At 36.2% G+C, this 20,259-nt stretch overlaps 1 protein-coding gene across 1 annotated transcript; it reads left to right on the forward strand.

Annotated features, from left to right (window-relative positions):
* The first annotated feature begins 5,527 nt into the window (after positions 1–5,527).
* LOC107691787 (annexin A1-like) lies at positions 5,528–15,373 on the forward strand. The gene is made up of 13 exons (XM_016490598.1): positions 5,528–5,553; positions 5,721–5,795; positions 5,923–6,034; positions 6,909–7,003; positions 7,548–7,661; positions 7,869–7,959; positions 8,040–8,119; positions 8,223–8,279; positions 13,838–13,931; positions 14,047–14,142; positions 14,452–14,510; positions 14,652–14,774; positions 14,946–15,373. Exons 2-13 carry the CDS (start codon positions 5,742–5,744, stop codon positions 15,000–15,002), a joined length of 1,032 nt encoding a protein of 343 aa, XP_016346084.1. The 5' UTR covers positions 5,528–5,553; positions 5,721–5,741; the 3' UTR covers positions 15,003–15,373.
* Positions 15,374–20,259: the final 4,886 nt, after the last annotated feature.

Below are 20,259 nucleotides of genomic sequence, written 5' to 3' on the forward strand. Positions count from 1 at the left end.
TTCAGCAGGGATTAGGACTTTGCTTTCTGCAAACCAGTCAAGTTCTTCCACACTGACTGAATCATTCTTTTTTTTTTTAACCTTGCCTTATACACAGAGGGATTGTTGTGTTAGAATAGAAAAGGGTCCTGTCCAAACTATTGGTATAAAATTAGAAGCACACAATTCCCTAGAATATCATTATATGATTAAACATTAAGATTTGTACTCATGGAAATTACCAAAGTAGTCAAACCTGTTCATTAGAAGGGGGTGTCCCTATACTTTTGGCAATATAGTGTATGTTTGGTGCGTTAGTGGGCCCAACCTCATATTCTTTCATAGGGCCCAAAATTGCTAGCGGCGCCCCTGTTCATGGGGACACTCTTTAGCAATGTAGCAAACCCTGGACTTATTATACCAGCTTCTCATGGTGTAAGGGAATCATTGATTTTTTTTCTTAATCACATAATACAAGCAAAATCTCTTACATTTTTGTTTTGTATTTCTTACAGTCTGGCAATTTACTACCTGAATTCTGTGTCAGAGGCCTATAAGAACTCCAACATGGAGCTAAAAAAGAAAATGCAGATGGTTAGTATTGTTTTTGTTCGGATGCACAGCAGTCCATACTAAGATTTGTTAGATGGCAGAGAGTTGTTACAATTTTAGCCAGTTTGTGCTTCTAACATAAATTTCTAGGCAAGAGAAGGAAAAGAACAGACAGAACAACAAAGACAGCACTAACCAGGTGATGAAGGACCTGGAGGATCGCTCTCTTGTGCCCCCTGCTCCTCCAGAGAATAGTGCAGGTTTGTATTGCATAGAATGTTGTTACTGACCAATTCTACCTTTGCATTTGGTAGTATTAATATAAGTATAATTGGTAACATTATCAGATTAGCTTTCGCTGTTACTGTTAAAAGTTTGAAATAAATAATAATAATTTTATTCAGCAATGATACATTAAACTGATCAAAAACAAGGACTTTTACATTGTTACACAAAACTGTATTTCAAATAAACACTGTTCCTTTGGACTTCTTAGTCACCAAAGAATCCTAAAAAAATAATATATTAGGCAGAACAACCATTTTCAGTTGTGATATAATTTTTTTTTTAAAAGTGAATGGAGCACCAAGCATACAAGAATGATTTCTGAAGGATCATGTGACATTGAAGACTGGAGTAATGGCTTCTAGAAATTCAGCTTTGCCATCATTTGAATAAATTGCATTTTAAAATATATTAAAATAGAAAACAGCTATTTTAAATTGTTATAATATTTCACAATATTACTGTTTTTACTGTATTTTTAATGTAGTAAATGCAGCCTTGGTGAGCATAAGATTTCTAAAACATTTTACAGACACTAAACTTTGAACAGTAGTGTAATTCTATAAGTCGTATGTGTTTCAATAATTAAAAAAAACATGTAAATTATACAAAAATACAGTAAATCTTGAGAAGTGGATGCTTTAGATTAAACTCTTGCCCCTCATTCCATTCCATGTTTCTTCCTTCCTTAGAAAAAAAACATGACCAGGGTGGAAAATCGCCAAAAGTCAAACCAGGCACAGATGGAGGTGGCGTGCATCTGCAGAAAGACGTGTCACTCGCGTCAGCTAATCCTAACGCCCGGGGGCCTGTGACTCGAGCGCCAGGCCCCAGGGGACCTGGACCTCTACCTGGCCAACCAGGGGCAGGCAGGGGTCAAGGGCCACCGCCTAGAAGGCAGTAATGTTTGATCTAGTCTTTATTGTGTGCTCTGTCGGCCTACACACTCTATAATTAATGTAAACATTGGTTTGTTTTATTAGATAAATCAATATTTAAAGAAATTTGGAGATATCATAATAATTATCATACATTCCTTTACAGTAAATTGCATATGTGACCCTGGACCACAAAACCAGTCATAAGTAGCACCAGGTATATTTGTAGCAATTGCCAAAAAAAACATAGTATGGGTCAAAATTATAAATTTTTCTTTTAATCATTAGGATATTAAGTAAAGATCATGTTCCATGAAGATATTTTGTAAATTTCCTACCGACAAGATATAAAAAATGTATTATCATTAGTAATATGCATTGCTAAGGACTTCATTTGGACAACTTTAAATATTTTCTCAATATTTTGATTTTTTTGCACCCTCAGATTCCAGATTTTCAAATAGTTGTATCTATGCCAAATACTGTCCTATCCTAACAAACCATACATCAATGGAAAGCTTATTTATTCACAATGTATAAATCTCAATTTAAAAAAATTGACCCTTATGACTGGTTTTGTGGTCCAGGGTCACATATATCATATACATACAGTGGCCCCAAAATGAATTTGGACACTCAGTCACATCAAACAACCTTACCTATCAACATCTTTCACTAACACTGGACATACAAAAAAGAGTGTAAATATTTTTTGTCTTCATTTTGAGCAGTATATAGATTGTTTTATCATTTAAAGAAAAATTGTGAAACATTTTTATGTTCTCTCTGTTTTTTTTTTCTTTTAAACTAAATGCTTGCTTTGGTATTTTGTTGATGCAGTGAGATGTATTTTTAATTGTGTCTGAAGTGTCTAAACTCTCTTTGGGCCTACTGTATGTGTTATGTGTTTAATGCATGTATATTATACCACCACATATAACTGCTTTATTATTGAACTACAGTTACAGTACATTTGTTGTCTATTTTATTTAGTGTTTTATAATAAATCCAAAATCTAGTATATAAAGTTTTTTAGTCATTTCCGTACTTTAGTGACAGTTGAGCATTGTGAAGATTGGATTACTAATGCTCACAATGATACATGAATCACTCAACAAGCACCCAAACTGGTTCTGAACGTTTCTGCATGTATCCTTTGTGCAAAAGCATGACACAAACCCAGAACCCAGTTATACAACATTACTTTTTCAAACCTCATGTTTTAGAGTTTGTCCTGTCACCTAAAATTGCCCTCACAACTTTGACTCAACATCTGTAGTGTGCGAAAACTCTAGTCAGGAATTGTAGCTTGACCATGGAAGGACAGTTCACCCAAAAATGTAATTTCCTCACCCTTATGTAATTCCGGTTATTTTCTTTCTTCTGTGGAACACAAGGACATACATCTGCATTCTCTTCCTTTTACCTTTAACAGCAGAAAGTCATGAGTTTTTGGAAAAACAATGAATGAGTAAATGATGATAGAATTTCCATTTTTGGATGAACTAACTGTACATGAATAGAATAGAATAGAATAGAATAGAATACTGTTTTTACTGTATTTTTAATGTAGTAAATGCAGCCTTGGTGAGCATAAGATTTCTAAAACATTTTACAGACACTAAACTTTGAACAGTAGTGTAATTCTATAAGTCGTATGTGTTTCAATAATTAAAAAAAACATGTAAATTATACAAAAATACAGTAAATCTTGAGAAGTGGATGCTTTAGATTAAACTCTTGCCCCTCATTCCATTCCATGTTTCTTCCTTCCTTAGAAAAAAAACATGACCAGGGTGGAAAATCGCCAAAAGTCAAACCAGGCACAGATGGAGGTGGCGTGCATCTGCAGAAAGACGTGTCACTCGCGTCAGCTAATCCTAACGCCCGGGGGCCTGTGACTCGAGCGCCAGGCCCCAGGGGACCTGGACCTCTACCTGGCCAACCAGGGGCAGGCAGGGGTCAAGGGCCACCGCCTAGAAGGCAGTAATGTTTGATCTAGTCTTTATTGTGTGCTCTGTCGGCCTACACACTCTATAATTAATGTAAACATTGGTTTGTTTTATTAGATAAATCAATATTTAAAGAAATTTGGAGATATCATAATAATTATCATACATTCCTTTACAGTAAATTGCATATGTGACCCTGGACCACAAAACCAGTCATAAGTAGCACCAGGTATATTTGTAGCAATTGCCAAAAAAAACATAGTATGGGTCAAAATTATAAATTTTTCTTTTAATCATTAGGATATTAAGTAAAGATCATGTTCCATGAAGATATTTTGTAAATTTCCTACCGACAAGATATAAAAAATGTATTATCATTAGTAATATGCATTGCTAAGGACTTCATTTGGACAACTTTAAATATTTTCTCAATATTTTGATTTTTTTGCACCCTCAGATTCCAGATTTTCAAATAGTTGTATCTATGCCAAATACTGTCCTATCCTAACAAACCATACATCAATGGAAAGCTTATTTATTCACAATGTATAAATCTCAATTTAAAAAAATTGACCCTTATGACTGGTTTTGTGGTCCAGGGTCACATATATCATATACATACAGTGGCCCCAAAATGAATTTGGACACTCAGTCACATCAAACAACCTTACCTATCAACATCTTTCACTAACACTGGACATACAAAAAAGAGTGTAAATATTTTTTGTCTTCATTTTGAGCAGTATATAGATTGTTTTATCATTTAAAGAAAAATTGTGAAACATTTTTATGTTCTCTCTGTTTTTTTTTTCTTTTAAACTAAATGCTTGCTTTGGTATTTTGTTGATGCAGTGAGATGTATTTTTAATTGTGTCTGAAGTGTCTAAACTCTCTTTGGGCCTACTGTATGTGTTATGTGTTTAATGCATGTATATTATACCACCACATATAACTGCTTTATTATTGAACTACAGTTACAGTACATTTGTTGTCTATTTTATTTAGTGTTTTATAATAAATCCAAAATCTAGTATATAAAGTTTTTTAGTCATTTCCGTACTTTAGTGACAGTTGAGCATTGTGAAGATTGGATTACTAATGCTCACAATGATACATGAATCACTCAACAAGCACCCAAACTGGTTCTGAACGTTTCTGCATGTATCCTTTGTGCAAAAGCATGACACAAACCCAGAACCCAGTTATACAACATTACTTTTTCAAACCTCATGTTTTAGAGTTTGTCCTGTCACCTAAAATTGCCCTCACAACTTTGACTCAACATCTGTAGTGTGCGAAAACTCTAGTCAGGAATTGTAGCTTGACCATGGAAGGACAGTTCACCCAAAAATGTAATTTCCTCACCCTTATGTAATTCCGGTTATTTTCTTTCTTCTGTGGAACACAAGGACATACATCTGCATTCTCTTCCTTTTACCTTTAACAGCAGAAAGTCATGAGTTTTTGGAAAAACAATGAATGAGTAAATGATGATAGAATTTCCATTTTTGGATGAACTAACTGTACATGAATAGAATAGAATAGAATAGAATAGAATAGAATAAAATAGAATAGAATAGAATAGAATAATCTGAAACTAAGTAGAAGCATGTGCACAGTTTTGTGCAAAATCTAGTGAACATGTCATTTCATGTGTATGATTTTTGTTTAGGCTTCATATCGTATGACAGTTTATCCCGCACAAACCAATAATCCTACAGTTTGAGTTGAGTGCAGCAAACACATTAAATGACTAAAGACAGGCACAACCAGAACAACCTGGTCCAACCCCTCCACCCAGCCAAGTGTTTTTTTTTTTTTGCTTTGCATGTGCCTACAGAATAAAAGGCCTGGTTATGTTTCCGAAATTACCCATTTCAGAGCAGCTCTCAGAGACAGGGGAACAGGTGAGATATCATAGTAAAGGTGTTTTACTGTTGTCATCAGTAGCATATTTTAACAAAGCTCTTTGAAAACATTTGACACTGAATCAATGACTTACAAACATTAGTAATGATGTTTCATAAGCACAACATAGCATTGTATTTGTTTGTTTGTTTGTTACTTGTCATAGCTTTTTCAAAAGTTTTAAAGGATGGCATTCTTCAAGAAGTTTATCAACAAAATTAGTAATGATGACAGCAGCAAGGTAAGTATAGAATATGTATGACCAATGATTTGAATATATTGAAGTACACCTCAACATTACTACTTATATTAGTAATTTTAGTCCATGGATTGACAGTCAGTGGGTGTTGTAATATGTTTCATCACAGGGTTTTAAAGGTGGTCCAGTGGAGACGGCATACTTTGGAACAGTAAAGCCTGATCCAAACTTTAATGGCCAGAATGATGCTGCAAAATTGAAGAAAGCTATTGAGACCAAAGGTAAATACTTTGCTGTAAATACAGGTGATTTACTCATTTTGAATTGTGCATAGCAGTGTTGTGCTATAAGGTTGAAAGAAACATCCTAACCAGTGTAGAAATCAAAATTAATGCGACGTTAAAGATGTAAAATGCTCTCATGCTCCTGATACCAATGTTAGAAATACTGTAGGGATGCTGCTTTTTTTAATGCGTTTTGATAAAGTATGAAAAATACTGTTCATTTCAACTAGATATAATAAGTTATGTGTTTATTCAAGTGTTGTCATGTTTAGTAGGACACACCCTGCAATACCTGGAAAACTTTCCTAGAATGCATTCCTAGGACTACATTATGTCATAGCTAAAAAGCACAGGCTTAATGACACTAATTCATGAGCACTAGAACAAAACTGGCCACATGACAAAATAAATATCTGTGTACTAAGTAATTATTTAGTATTTTCATATATTTATATATATTTTCAAATGTATCATATACATATATATTTTGTACATGTGTTCTTTCCATTGTTTAATATATTTTACTTGGTGTGTATCAACACCATCAGATACAAAAAAAACGTGTACTGTCAAGTAAAATACTAGCATTTGACTCAGATTGCACATTTGTTTTAAGAACATTCTAGTGACCGTGTCCGATTAATTTAAATGTTGCTATAAAAAAAAGAGACAAGCAAAATGTTTTGTCCCATGTCTCATGAATCAGCGTTAAATTAAATACATATCCCCCAATACACAGTTATACAGTAGTTGTACTTCTTATGCACCTTGATGCAGTGCATGATGCAGCGGCTCATTTTAACCCACTAGAATTACGCTGTAGTTTGATCATAAATAGCCTCTCACTTTCGTCTGTTTTCCTCTCATGAAGGTGTGGATGAAGCCACTATTGTGGAGGTGATAGCAAAGAGAAGCAATGCACAAAGACAACAGATCAAAGAAGCTTATCAGCAGAGTACAGGAAAAGTAAGCATTTTTACATCCAACAATGTTTGTCTTTGGCCTATTTAAATGTGTAAAGATGGTCTGGCATGTAAATATGAGATTGGAGGCATAGATAGAGGATGTTCAGAAGTTGTCTATTCATAATTCTCAGTTATTTGTAATTGAGATATGAATTTTGACTCAGATTTTCAAGATAGATGAACAGAAATAGACACAAAATAGAGCTGCAAGCAGAAATTAGGAAGTCAAGAACATCAGTGACATCATGTACACTGCATTAAACATGGTCCAAGGAATTAAAAAATGATGATTGTAATAGTTTATGAACTACAGTATGACTGAACTAGTTTTGTGCCAATTCTTTCAAAGGTCATGAGCAGATGTAGCCTACATTTACAACATTTTACCAGCACTCTTAAGTCAAAAGGTCACATATTTGGGTTTGTTCTAATGCATTAAAGAAAATATCAAAGTATCTGGCATCTGCGCAACTTTTGTGTGTGTGTACTAGTGTATTGTACTATGTTTTTATTTTGTGTGTGTGTGTGTGTGTGTGTGTGTGTAGCCTCTGGCGGATGCGCTGAAAAAGGCTTTGAAGTCAGATTTTGAGGAAGTGGTCCTGGCCTTGCTGATGACACCCCCTGAATATGATGCTTTCGAAATGAAAAGAGCCATGAAGGTCTAATTTTTTATCTTTTTTTTGTTGTTGTTTGTTTGTTTGTTTGTTTTGTGTTATGTAGTGTAGTGTTGTGTGTGTGTGTGTGTTGTTGTTGTTTTTTTAAACCTTGACAGTTAATATTTAAATATTTAAAAATGTTAGACAGTTTACACAACCATCCAATGTTTTATTTAAAGATTTCAACACTAAAAATTAATTTATAATTAGGGTCTTGGGACAAAAGAGGCTGTCTTAAGTGAAATTCTAGGGACCAGATCAAACAAGGAGATCACAGCGATGAAAAATACTTTCAAAGAAGGTAACAACACAGATCCAAATATATACATGTACTTCATGAATGCAAATGTGTGTAGCTGCTAACCTCTTTTTGTTGTAAAGGCTATGGACAGCTGCTGGACGAACAAATTAAAGGTGAAGTTAGTGGAGATCTTGAGAATACCCTGCTTGCCCTTTGCAAGGTACAAAAATGATGCTGTTTAGTATACGTATGTTACACCATAAGAAAACTGAATGATTTATGTGTACTGAATATATATATCGAATATATATATCCTATAACAGGCTACCAGGAGTGAAGACCATAATATTGATGATGGGCTTGCAAAGAGTGATGCAAAGGTACTGTGGCAGATTCTACCCCAACACTGTAACAACTGAACTAAACAACACACAACTCATGTTATTAATTATTGTGTTTAAATAAGCTGATTTGTCTGGGTCTATATCATTTTCCAGTAACCTGTTTTGAATTTGGATTGGTTGGTAGGCATCTGGAAGTATCCCATTCATTTTCTCCATGGACTGTATATGTATGGTTCTGTAGAAGCTATCCACCTTATTCTTCAATGCGGAAGTAAGCCTATGGGTGAGACTCCCGGTTCATTAGCCGCTATAGGGAAATAACAAGAAAATAAAAACAAGCAGTAAATGGTAAAACTGTTTGCACTACAAACCAGTGTGTTCATAATTAAGATAATACATTAAAATAATATGATATGACACACCAATTTTCAATATCAAGCAGCAGAACAAGCTGTTTTGTACAGCTAAAAATAGCTGGACGCAGATGAGACTGGAAGCTAGACCCATAAAATTTTACTCCCGCTACGGGGAAGAAAAGGGTGGATTAGTCAGTGTTGTTTGAAAAAGTGCAACAATATGGTTACAAGTGTGATATTGCTTTTATACAACATTTATACACGAAAGTTAATATTGAGTAACTAACATTTTAGACAAAATATAGCCATTTATTTTATTTAAAAGTGCACTACTGCTATCTGTGATTGAAACAGAAAATTGCAAGTTAAAAGTAGCCTACTTACAGATTTGTTGCTTTACATCAGTTGTGCTTCAGCACTACTGTTGTGAAATGTTGTGGCATTTTTACAACAGTTTTAGTAGTTTTTATTTTTGTTATTGTTATTGCTAGCTTAACCTTTATGCCATGTGGAAGGTTAAATAAAAGCTGCGGGGTCTTCAGTCAGGGACTAAATTTAGCAGTGATAGTAGAAGCTGTGGCTTTATATTTGGTCCAGTGAGATGAAGGTGCATATTGAAAAAAAGGGGGCCAAGCACTAATTAAGATAATACATTAAAATAATATGATATGACACACCAATTTTCAATATCAAGCAGCAGAACAAGCTGTTTTGTACAGCTAAAAATAGCTGGACGCAGATGAGACTGGAAGCTAGACCCATAAAATTTTACTCCCGCTACGGGGAAGAAAAGGGTGGATTAGTCAGTGTTGTTTGAAAAAGTGCAACAATATGGTTACAAGTGTGATATTGCTTTTATACAACATTTATACACGAAAGTTAATATTGAGTAACTAACATTTTAGACAAAATATAGCCATTTATTTTATTTAAAAGTGCACTACTGCTATCTGTGATTGAAACAGAAAATTGCAAGTTAAAAGTAGCCTACTTACAGATTTGTTGCTTTACATCAGTTGTGCTTCAGCACTACTGTTGTGAAATGTTGTGGCATTTTTACAACAGTTTTAGTAGTTTTTATTTTTGTTATTGTTATTGCTAGCTTAACCTTTATGCCATGTGGAAGGTTAAATAAAAGCTGCGGGGTCTTCAGTCAGGGACTAAATTTAGCAGTGATAGTAGAAGCTGTGGCTTTATATTTGGTCCAGTGAGATGAAGGTGCATATTGAAAAAAAGGGGGCCAAGCACTAAACCCTGAGGCACCCCAGTATTTAGCTGATTAAGCTAAATAGCTGATGAAGTCTTGATAGATTTGCCTCTGAGCTAAGACTCAAGACAGCAAGGTACAGTTAGTGTAATGCCCAGTCCAAAGAGGATGGACATGAGGATCTAGGTCTGGTTGCACTAGCTAGATGTAAAAAAGTTAGATGTAAACCGTATGCTGGGCTTAGCTATGTCCAGCTTAACGTCCAGCTATGTTCAGCTTTCCGATAAATATTTACACCTATTACACCAACTAAAACTATGACCAGGCACAACTACGCCCAGCGTAGGCAATGCCCAACCACACCAACACATTGTACTGCAGTGATAGTTGACAAATCATTCATGCAGCAATGACTACAACTACTAAATATAGCTGCAAGCAGCAATTAAGGGGGCAAGCACAAAAGAAGTAAAATGAAGAGCTAAGGAGCTTTTTTAGTTACTCAGTAAAGACCAGGGTTCTCCAGTCCTGCTCCTGAAGAGCTACCTTCCTGCAGACTTAAATTCCAACCCTGCTTCAACACACCTGTCTGTAATTAAGTAGCCCTGAACACCTTGATTAGCTGGTCCATGTGTGTTGGATTAGGGTTTAAGCTGAACTCTGCAGTATGGTAGCTCTTCAGGAGCAGGGTTGGAGACCCCTGTTAAAGACGTGCTAAAAATACTGTTCGATTCTGCATGCCGTTTGGAATCGAACAAGACCAATCTTATGATTTTTGGCCAAACTGGTCAGAAGTTATAAGCAGAAATTGTATATCTTTTGACCAGTAGGGGGTGCTGTGCCGAAACTACTTATGTGCCCTCAGGTCATGCTTGTTATAACACATACCAAGTTTGGTCAGAAGAATCCGCTAAAACATTGCGGAGATATAGCCTCATGCTCTTTTTTGCACAAACTTAATCAAATTCATTAGCGCGCTTTATGAAAATGGTTTGGTATATCAAAAAGCTTTTGATAACGAGTTCGAAAAAGTAGTTATTTAGAAAAATTCACAATTTGCGAAAAATCTTGGCACGTAGAAATTTTAATCTTGGTATGCATTCGACTCGCCATGAGAAGGGATGAACGCAGCGAAAACTTAGGCTACAGTAGATGGGGAACCGATTGCTCTCCCATGATATTTTGTAAACTGTATTTATGACAAAGAACTGCACAGATGCAGATATTATAACAATCTATCAATAAACACACACCGTGTCCTGTTTCTCGCTCTGAGCCGCTGCTGTCTGCGGATTGAAAAAGAACGCGCTGAAAGACGGGGAGGAGCCGATCGAAGTCTGCCGCCGTTTTCATATGAAATTTAAAGGGGACTGAGGCGATCACGAACTCGTGTACAGTTTATGGATCTAATCGCAAAATTTTAGGGGGGCTGAGTAGTCCAGGCTATAGCCCCCCTAAAAATGGCCTAGCAACGCCCATGAGTTAAAGACTGTCTTCTATCTGTGTGCCAAGTTTCATAATTTTCCCACAAGCGGTTCTACTGTATTGGCTGCCATAGACTCCCAGAGCGGAAGAAGAAGAAGAAGAAAACCAACAGATACTAGTGATGTGAAATTCGCATCATTTTACCGACTCGGACCTTTGAGTCTCGTTCAGCAAAATGAACAAATCTTTTTTCGAGTCATTTCGTTCATTTTAGCAAAATATAATTAAAATGTTACGTGTTACTTCTCTAACATGTCTACTACTTACGCAAACGTTGATCACACTACAAACAATACAAAATGCTATAAGAAACAGAAAAGATTAATTCATTGTTTACCTGGGTCTTCAGCCTATGATTAGCTCACCTCACCTCTTATCTGACAAGTCTTTGGGTTTGAGTCGTTCGTTCATCACGTGACAGCCCCATAAACTTAACCTATGCAGTCTGAGCCGGAAAGAGAATTGATTAGTTCATCTCTCGAGTCTTCGGGTATGAGGTGTTCGTTCATCACGTGACAGTCCCATAAGCTTTAAAGGGGTCATAGGATGCCCATTTTCCACAAGTTGATATGATTCTTTAGGGTCTTAATGAAGAGTCTGTAACATAGTTTGGTTAAAATTTCTCAATGGTAGTGTAAAAAACAGAATTTTTACCCTGTCAAAAACAGCTCTTTTCAGATCAAACTGTTTTTGTAGCATTTTCCTTTAAAATGTTAATGAGCTCAGCTGACCCCGCCCCTCTCTTCCGAGCCACTCTCTGAGGGACTGTTTACTTTATTCATCGTGAAACTTGCTAATTAGCACATTATTAGGAAAGGCGATTTGCAAAGATTCATTACAAAACATTATACTCACTTCTTCTGTAGATGAGGCTGTCTCATGAATGATTCACGCGAACATAGACACATTTATGTAGATCGGGGGCGCATTACCTTCAGAAACAATGTATGTAATCCACTGCGAGTTCAGCGGCTCAGATGTCGGGAGTAAATGACGACTGCTATGTTCATTATTACATCCAAAAACAGAACACCTCAATCACTTAGGAAGGAGTCATTCTTGTCTACATCTGCTTCAGTGGTGAAACAATGGCGGACTGATGACAGCTCACTCAGGGCGGGTCTAAGCACTGCCAACACACATTTCAGTTCAAACAACTTGTAAAAGTGCATGTAGCATCCTATGACCCCTTATGCAGTCTGAGCCGGAGAATTGATTAGTTCATCTCTCGAGTCTTTCGAATCGTTCGTTCTTTTGTCACGTGACGTGACAGCATTGGATAGAGAAATTAGTTAATTTATAAGCTTGTACAAACGGATGCATAGTTATTATTATTATTATTAGTATTATCATTATTATCATTATTATATAATATATATAACTATAGTTACGTGATGCGTTTCTGGTCTCAAATTGTAGCTTTTTACTTCTTACAGTTTATAAATGTGTGAACTTCTGTCATGATGGTTCTTTTCCATAACACTGAATGTTGTAACAAAGGTAATAGAGAGTTGGTTATCATTATTAAGTCTCTTTCCAGCTCAGACTGCATAGGTTAAGCTTATGGGTCTGTCACGTGATGAACGAATGACTCGAAAAACCCGAAGACTCGAAACAGGTGAACTACTTGACTAATTCCAGTACAGAACCTGTCAAAATGAACGAATCGTTCAAGAACGACCCATCACTAACGGATACAATAGCACCTAGTGCTTGTCCCCTAATAATAAAGAATGAATTGCTCAAGACATCATAACAAGTAAAGTCACCACACCATGATTTCATTGATCAAACTTTCCTAAGTCTGCGTTTTTATATCAAGTCTCCCTGCACATTCTTATGACAGATACATTCAAACATACATTAAAAAATGAAGACGACAAGTTAAGTAAAATATAATCAATGTAACATGTGCACATATTTATCAAAATTCTCTTCTCTAGTGTTATTTTTCTAGCTGACTTTTTCTAGCTGAGTTTATGTACAATGAATTTCTTTCCTGAGGTAAATGTGACATTATGTGACGTATTGTTCACAAGCTGTTTTACTGACGTCTTTTTTTCGGTTGAAACACTGATTGAGGGATTCCATTAGATACATTTCAGTAAGTTGTTGATGGTGCAAGAGGTATTAATACTATGCATGACTGAAAGCGCATTTTGCAGCCAGCCTAGTCTTACAACCGGGTGTACGTCCAGCTGGTGCAACCGGCCCCTGGTGCCTTACTGTACCATTGCAAAGGCAGAAGGCAGGTCTATGTAAAAAGATGAACAGTGCCATCTTTGGGACAGGAGGACAACAACATGTCTAGGTCTGTGGTGAAGTTGCCCAGTTCACATAAAGTACGTTGTGTGTGGTGCCTTGTTGGTCCTCTTGTTCGGTGGACAGGTCTTCACACAAGCAGTATTCACAACATGGATGATGCATACTATAAAATGGAACAAAAAAGTATGCATTATAGTTTGTAATAATAACAATATGTAAGTTTATGTACATGCCAGCATGCTGGTGTGCATGTAAATGCACTCACTGTCTGCTTTATACAGGCTCTGTTTGAGGCAGGAGAGAATCGGGTTGGTACTGTTTGCTCTGTCCTGATTGATGTCCTCACAACCAGGAGTGAAGCTCAGTTGTGCAAAAGTAAGTGGAGAAATATCTATGACAGAATACAAATATTACATATATGATTGTTTTTCACAGAGAGTTGACTTTATATTTTTAGACTCTAATAGTGTCATTAAAAATGTGTTTGCAGTTTTCCAGCATTATGGGAAATACAGCAAGCAGGGTTTGGCCAAAGTGCTGGAGAGTGAGCTGCATGGAGACCTTGAAGACTGTCTGATGGCCCTGGGTAAGGAAACAAGCCTTCATTTTAGTCTGTGTGTCTGTGGGTGTGTGTGAGAGATTCTAGACATGTTAAATGCTTCAGTGATCGAAAGACTATTCTAAGCAAAGCTTTTAGGAAGCTTGTTTTTCCAACTCTGCGTGTCGAGGGTTGGTCCAGTCAGCATTATCACACAAACCTTTATCACACAAAGATACATACAAAGACACAATAGTAACTAAATCAAGCACTATGAAGTCACATCTTCCGTTTTTGTGCTCATGACAGTTTTTTCAAACATACAAACCTCACAACATTCTTATTTTTCATGTTTAGTGAAGTCTGCTTGGAACAAACCTGCCTTCTTTGCAGAAAAGCTCCACCTGGCTATGAAGGTAAAGTTGCAAAGGAATTTATGGAACGTGTTTCAGTACGCCCATGTAGTTGTGCACTGTGAGTGCTGCATATGCTTTTGATATTTTCAGTCTTTATTATTTCTATTTTTACATTAATTTAACTGTAATGTGGGTTTCTAGGGGTTAGGAACCAATACTGATACACTGACTAGAATCATTGTGAGTCGTTCAGAAATTGACCTGCTGAAAATCATTCAAGAATATAAAAGGATGTATGGCAAACCCCTTCAGGAGGCCATTCTGGTGAGTCTCCATCATTTGAAAAGCTCTAAACAACTAGTTTGATGCTAACATGAAATTAAAAATGAGCCCATTTACTTCACATCCATTATGGAATGAAAGGGTCGCTTTTCATGATCCAGTCGAATTCAAGTCAAGTTCACCTCTACATTTATCCCTTTTCTGGTTTTACAGCAGGAAACGAGTGGAGATTATGAGAAGATTCTGCTGACTCTCTGTGGCACTCAGTAATCATCTCTTATATGTCTGAATTATGTGAAAAACATCTGCAGATTCATTACATTATTCATTGTATTGGCACAACTCAATCCCCCTTAGTTGGCTTATAAAAACTGTTTAATTTAAATATGCACTCTGTGAATGTTATCGTCAGTATAATATCCCTAACTACAACTTGGCATACTGTCTTAGTGGTAATTCAAGTGTTACAATTACATGGCAACTATATATTAGTATTATTGTAATAAATTGCTTTGTAAATTGTGGCAATATTTTACATTTTGATGAACATATTTGTTTCTTTAGCATGTGACAGTATGTGAGAACTGTGAGCACTGGCTTGACCTTATCTGTGTGTCTGTTCTCATAATCAAAGAGACAAATTCCACAACTAATAAACTCTTTAAAGCTGTAGTTTAAAGCATCTGCATCTAATGCAATTTCTAGTGAACAATATAATCTCATATGTAAGTTTGGTCACACTTTATTTTGGGGACCAATTGTCACTATTAACTAACTATTAACTATGCCACTTGCCTCAATAAACTCCTAATTTGCTGCTTATTAATAGTTAGTAAGGTAGTTTAGGTAAAGTTAAGTTAATGATGAAGGATTAAGGGATCTAAAATATGGTCATGCAGAATAAGGCATTAATATGTGCTTATTAAGCACTAAAAACAGTCAAGATGCATGCTAATAAGCAACTAGTGAGAACTGGTTCCTAAACTAAATTGTTAGTAAGTTTCAATGCAAGTTTTGTTTCGTATTAGATTTAGACTACAACTGGGGGCAGGGATGGACTGGGAGTAAAAAACGGCCCTGGATTTTCCCCCAAATAGGCCCCACCACAACTACAAACAGCCGCTACTATCTTACAATATTACAGCAGTCAATGTATCGCATTTATGGCAAATAACATGACAAAACCCACGGTGATTAAAATAAATGTATTATTGTATTAGTATGAACTAAAATACAAAAAAAATTAAACCTACACTCTTAAAAATAAAGGTGCTTCACGATGCCATAGAAGAACCTTTTTGTCTAAATGGTTCCATAAAGAACCTTTAACATCTGAAGAACCTTTCTGTTTGACAAAAGGTTCTTTGTGGCGAAAGAAGGTTCTTCAGATTATAAAAAGGTAAGAAAGAGATGGTTCTTTAAAGAACCATCTCTTTCTTACCTTTTTATAATCTGAAGAACCTTCTTTCGCCACAAAGAACCTTTTGTCAAACAGAAAGGTTCTTCAGATGTTAAAGGTTCTTTATGGAACCATTTAGACAAAAAGGTTCTTCTATGGCATCGCTTGAAGAACCTTTTGAAGCACCTTTATTTTTAAGAGTGTACATAAAAAGAGCAGAATGCAAAAATGTACATGACATATAGCCTAATGATAAACATTAACCTAGAATCTAGAAACCTGAAACAACAGATCTATTCTACAATTTGAGTATTCATATGTCTCTCTCTCTCTCTCTGTGTGTGTGTGTGTGTGTGTGTGTGTCACGCTGCAGCCAAGCTGAGTGAGAGTGACCATGTGTGCACAAATTATTTGCAAACTCGCTCATTCTCATGTTACATGTTTATCGGAGCAATCACCTTAGGCTACTTCATTTACTCTATTTTCTAACTCAGTAGTTGTCAAACCTGTTGTAGAATCTCTGCTGTTTCGTTATTGAATGGAATATTCACGTCAGACAATGCGGAGTGATAAATAGCAGTGAACGTTAGGACTAGGGATGTCCTGGGATTTTACTATAGTGCTGTTCATAGGCTACATGCTCTATAGTGAGAGAGGCGGGCAAAGGTAACCTGATGTAACCGTCCACAGGCGACTTACCAGAACCTCAGGAGCTCAGGAGCAACTGCTGCCGTCTCTCCCTCATCAGGCTCAAGATTAGGGCTACTATTGCCAAACATCTGTTATTTATTTTATTTATTTATTTATTATTATTATTTTTTTATATTTTGTAGCGTCAGTCTCTAAGGACTTCGCTTTTTTTCTTTTAGCTTCTCCCAGCCGCCTTTGTCTTTATGTATTTTGCTTGTCATCATGAGCCCACTCTCCTTCGGATCAGTTTCAGTTTATTACAAGCAAAAAAAGATTGCATTAGCGCCCCCTTTTTTTTGGCTGTCAACGTCACTTAATGTCGGACAATGGCCGTTCTGGACTTCTTTTTTCACCTTTATTTATATAGCGCTTTTAACAATACAGATTGTGTCAAAGCAACTGTACAGCATTAATTAGGAAAATAGTGTGTCATTAATGCAAAATTACAATGGTAAACACTCAATTTTCAGTTAAAGGCAGTTCATCATTGAATTCAGTGATGTCATCATCCAGCTCAGTTCAGTTTAAATAGTATCTGTGCAATCAAGTCGACGATATCGCTGGAAATTAAGTGTCCCCAACTAAGCAAGCCAGAGGCGACAGCGACAAGGAACCAAAACTCCATCGACGTGGAGGACTATAATGCAATAAGAGCTCATTCAAATATTGAGGTGCTAAACCATTCTGGGCTTTATAAGTAACAAGCAAGATTTTAAAATACGATAATACAAGAATTACGATGTTTAATATGGAGCCAGTGGAGGTTGACAGAACCGGGCTAATATGGTCATATTTCCTGGTTCTGGTAAGAACTCTAGCTGCTGCATTTTGGAACAGCTGGAGTTTGTTTATTAAGCACACAGAGCAACCACTCAATAAAGCATTACAATAATCTAAACTTGAGGTCATGAACGCATTAATTAACATTTCTGCATTCGACATTGAGAGCTTAGAGAGTAATTTAAATATATTTTTAAGATGGAAAAATGCGGTTTAACAAAAGCTAGAAACATTGTTTTCAAAGGATGAGGTCATGAATGCATGAATTAACATTTCTGCATTTGACATTGCAGAGGTCGTAATTTAGATATATTTTTGAGATGGAAAATTGCAGTTTTACAAATGCTAGAAACATGGCTTTCAAAGGAAAGATTGCTATCAAATAACACTGATGACGAAGAATTGACAGAGCAGCCATCAAGTGTTAGACAGTGTTCTAGGTTATTACATGCGGAGATTTTAGGTCCGATAATTAACGCCTGTTTTTTCAGAATTTAACATTAAGAAATTACTCGTCATCCAGTTTTTTATATCAACTTTGCATTCCGCTAGTTTTTCAAATTTGTATGTTTCGCCGGGCCGCGAATTCATTCACTGCTACAAATTGATGGCGGTCAGATAAGTAAGATTTGAACCATGGTAATGCACTTCCATTAATACCAACAAAGTTTTCTAGTCTTTTCAAAAGAATGTCGTGGTCAATAGTGTCAAACGCAGCGCTAAGATCCAGTAGCACTAATAGAGAGATACAACCACGATCAGATGATAAGAGCAGGTCATCAGGTAAGAGCACTTCTCCAGAAAGTCCAGATGGCCAGTCTGCCCCTGACTGGGGGTGAGTGCAGCAAATACATTAAATGACAAATTATCACAAGTCTTACAGACAGGTACAACCAGAACAACCTGGTCCAGCCCAACGTTTTTTTCAGTGGGTGTGCATAAGGAATAAAAAGACAGGTACTGTTCCCGAAATTACCTACTTCAGATCAGCTCTTACAGATTTCACAGAGGAACAGGTGAGTTATATTTGTAAATGCATTTCACTGCATGTCCTTGTCTGTAGCTTGCCCTATTTAATATTGGGAAAAATTCATGATGCTATACTCATAATGAAGTGATTGATGGTACTGGAACTGATATGACAATTTGCAGTAGATTAATCTGCACAATGTTTGCAATAACTTTTTCATTTGCCTTTTTCTTTATAGTGTCTTCAAAGCTCACAAGATGGCTTTTTTCCAGAATTTTTTCCAGCAAGTTAATAATGACCAGGTCAGTAAATACATTGCCTTCATAATGGCCATTCAAAAAGATGAACTTTAGGTGGGTCTCCTGTAGGGAGTGACTAACTCAACCACACCTTAGCATTAGCAAAAGAAACTTAGCATTACTTATACTGTATGTACTTTAGGGGTTGCACGACTACTGATTTCTGCTAGTTGATTTCTTATTTAAAAAATACTCTCGTTACTCGACTACTCGTGGTTCATGCTACTGTAAATGAAAAGACATTAAATAGTTCTTATCAATAAACGCTTATTAATTCATAGCCTAATGCAACAATTACATATGCACATTGTCAAAACTTTATAATTATGACATTACATATTTTAATTTTCATGTAACAGCCAGTATTTGTATCTGTAACAATCACAAAATTATTCGTATCTGCATTCGGATAAAACCAGGTGGAACGTCGTAGTTACTTGATAAGACCGTTATGGCTACCTTTTTTCATAGTTATCACTGAACAATGCCATGTTAAACTAAAATAATTATTATTAATTTCTAAAAATATATTTATCATGCAAGCAGAGAGATGTCATGACAAACGTTTAGTGATCATTTGAACACGACTGAATTAATTCAATGCGCACATTTTCATTATGCAGAACTCTTTAAGCGAGTCTTTTTTTTGAACTTCACTAAAAATATGTGCGTGTGCCACGCAAGCCAGCAAAAGATAAAGATGCAAACATGTAGGCCTAGAAAATGTATCTGTTTCTAAGTTGATTATTAGCCTGCTCTTGAGAGAGAGCTGGTTTGGTTTTTGAGAGACTGCGATGCGCAACGCGGCTGTTTGATTGGTGAGCGCGCTGTGCTTATTCCATTCATTCGTATCATTCGTTCGTTTTTGAAGCCATTATCCGTGCCATTCCGAATAAGGTATTTGGCTTCGGGCATACCCCTAATTATTACATTACATATTTTAATTGTAAATGCAACATAGATAAAGTCATAGAAAGTAACAGCTACACGCAATATTGTAATCCTAAAATTCACGTCGTACTTGCAAACTTATGGTTAATGCATGCTCGAGTAATCGATTGTTCCCGACAGCGCCGACTAGTGGTTGAAGTAGTCGATCACTCGACTACTCGACTAGTCTATGCCAGTGTTTCCCAACCGGGGTGCCGTCTGTCGAGAGCAGGGGTGCCGTGTAAAAAATTTTTTTTTTATATTTTTTAATTGCTAAAATGTTCAAAAAAGCAGCTTTTATATAATATCCATTTCTGATGTCGCCAATAATTAGAGATGCACTGAAATTCCGGCTGCCGAAAATTAGTTCACCGCTCAGGTTTCACTTTCACGTGGATTAATACATTAAAATCTGTCATATAAATTGGTCTTTTCATTAGAAATTAGCCTACTGATTGC

Source organism: Sinocyclocheilus anshuiensis, unplaced genomic scaffold (genome assembly GCF_001515605.1).
Source record: "Sinocyclocheilus anshuiensis isolate Anshui unplaced genomic scaffold, SAMN03320099.WGS_v1.1 scaffold246, whole genome shotgun sequence".
NCBI classification, from domain to species: Eukaryota; Metazoa; Chordata; class Actinopteri; order Cypriniformes; family Cyprinidae; genus Sinocyclocheilus; species Sinocyclocheilus anshuiensis.

What these genes read in the sequence shown, in the direction of transcription:
- LOC107691787 (XM_016490598.1), top strand. Translation starts at nt 5,742, where the DNA reads ATGGCATTCTTCAAGAAGTTTATCAACAAAATTAGTAATGATGACAGC. An exon ending in ATCAGCAGAGTACAGGAAAA is followed by an intron (nt 7,004 to 7,547) that starts GTAAGCATTTTT and finishes GTGTGTGTGTAG; the next exon opens with CCTCTGGCGGATGCGCTGAA. An exon ending in CCCTTCAGGAGGCCATTCTG is followed by an intron (nt 14,775 to 14,945) that starts GTGAGTCTCCAT and finishes CTGGTTTTACAG; the next exon opens with CAGGAAACGAGTGGAGATTA.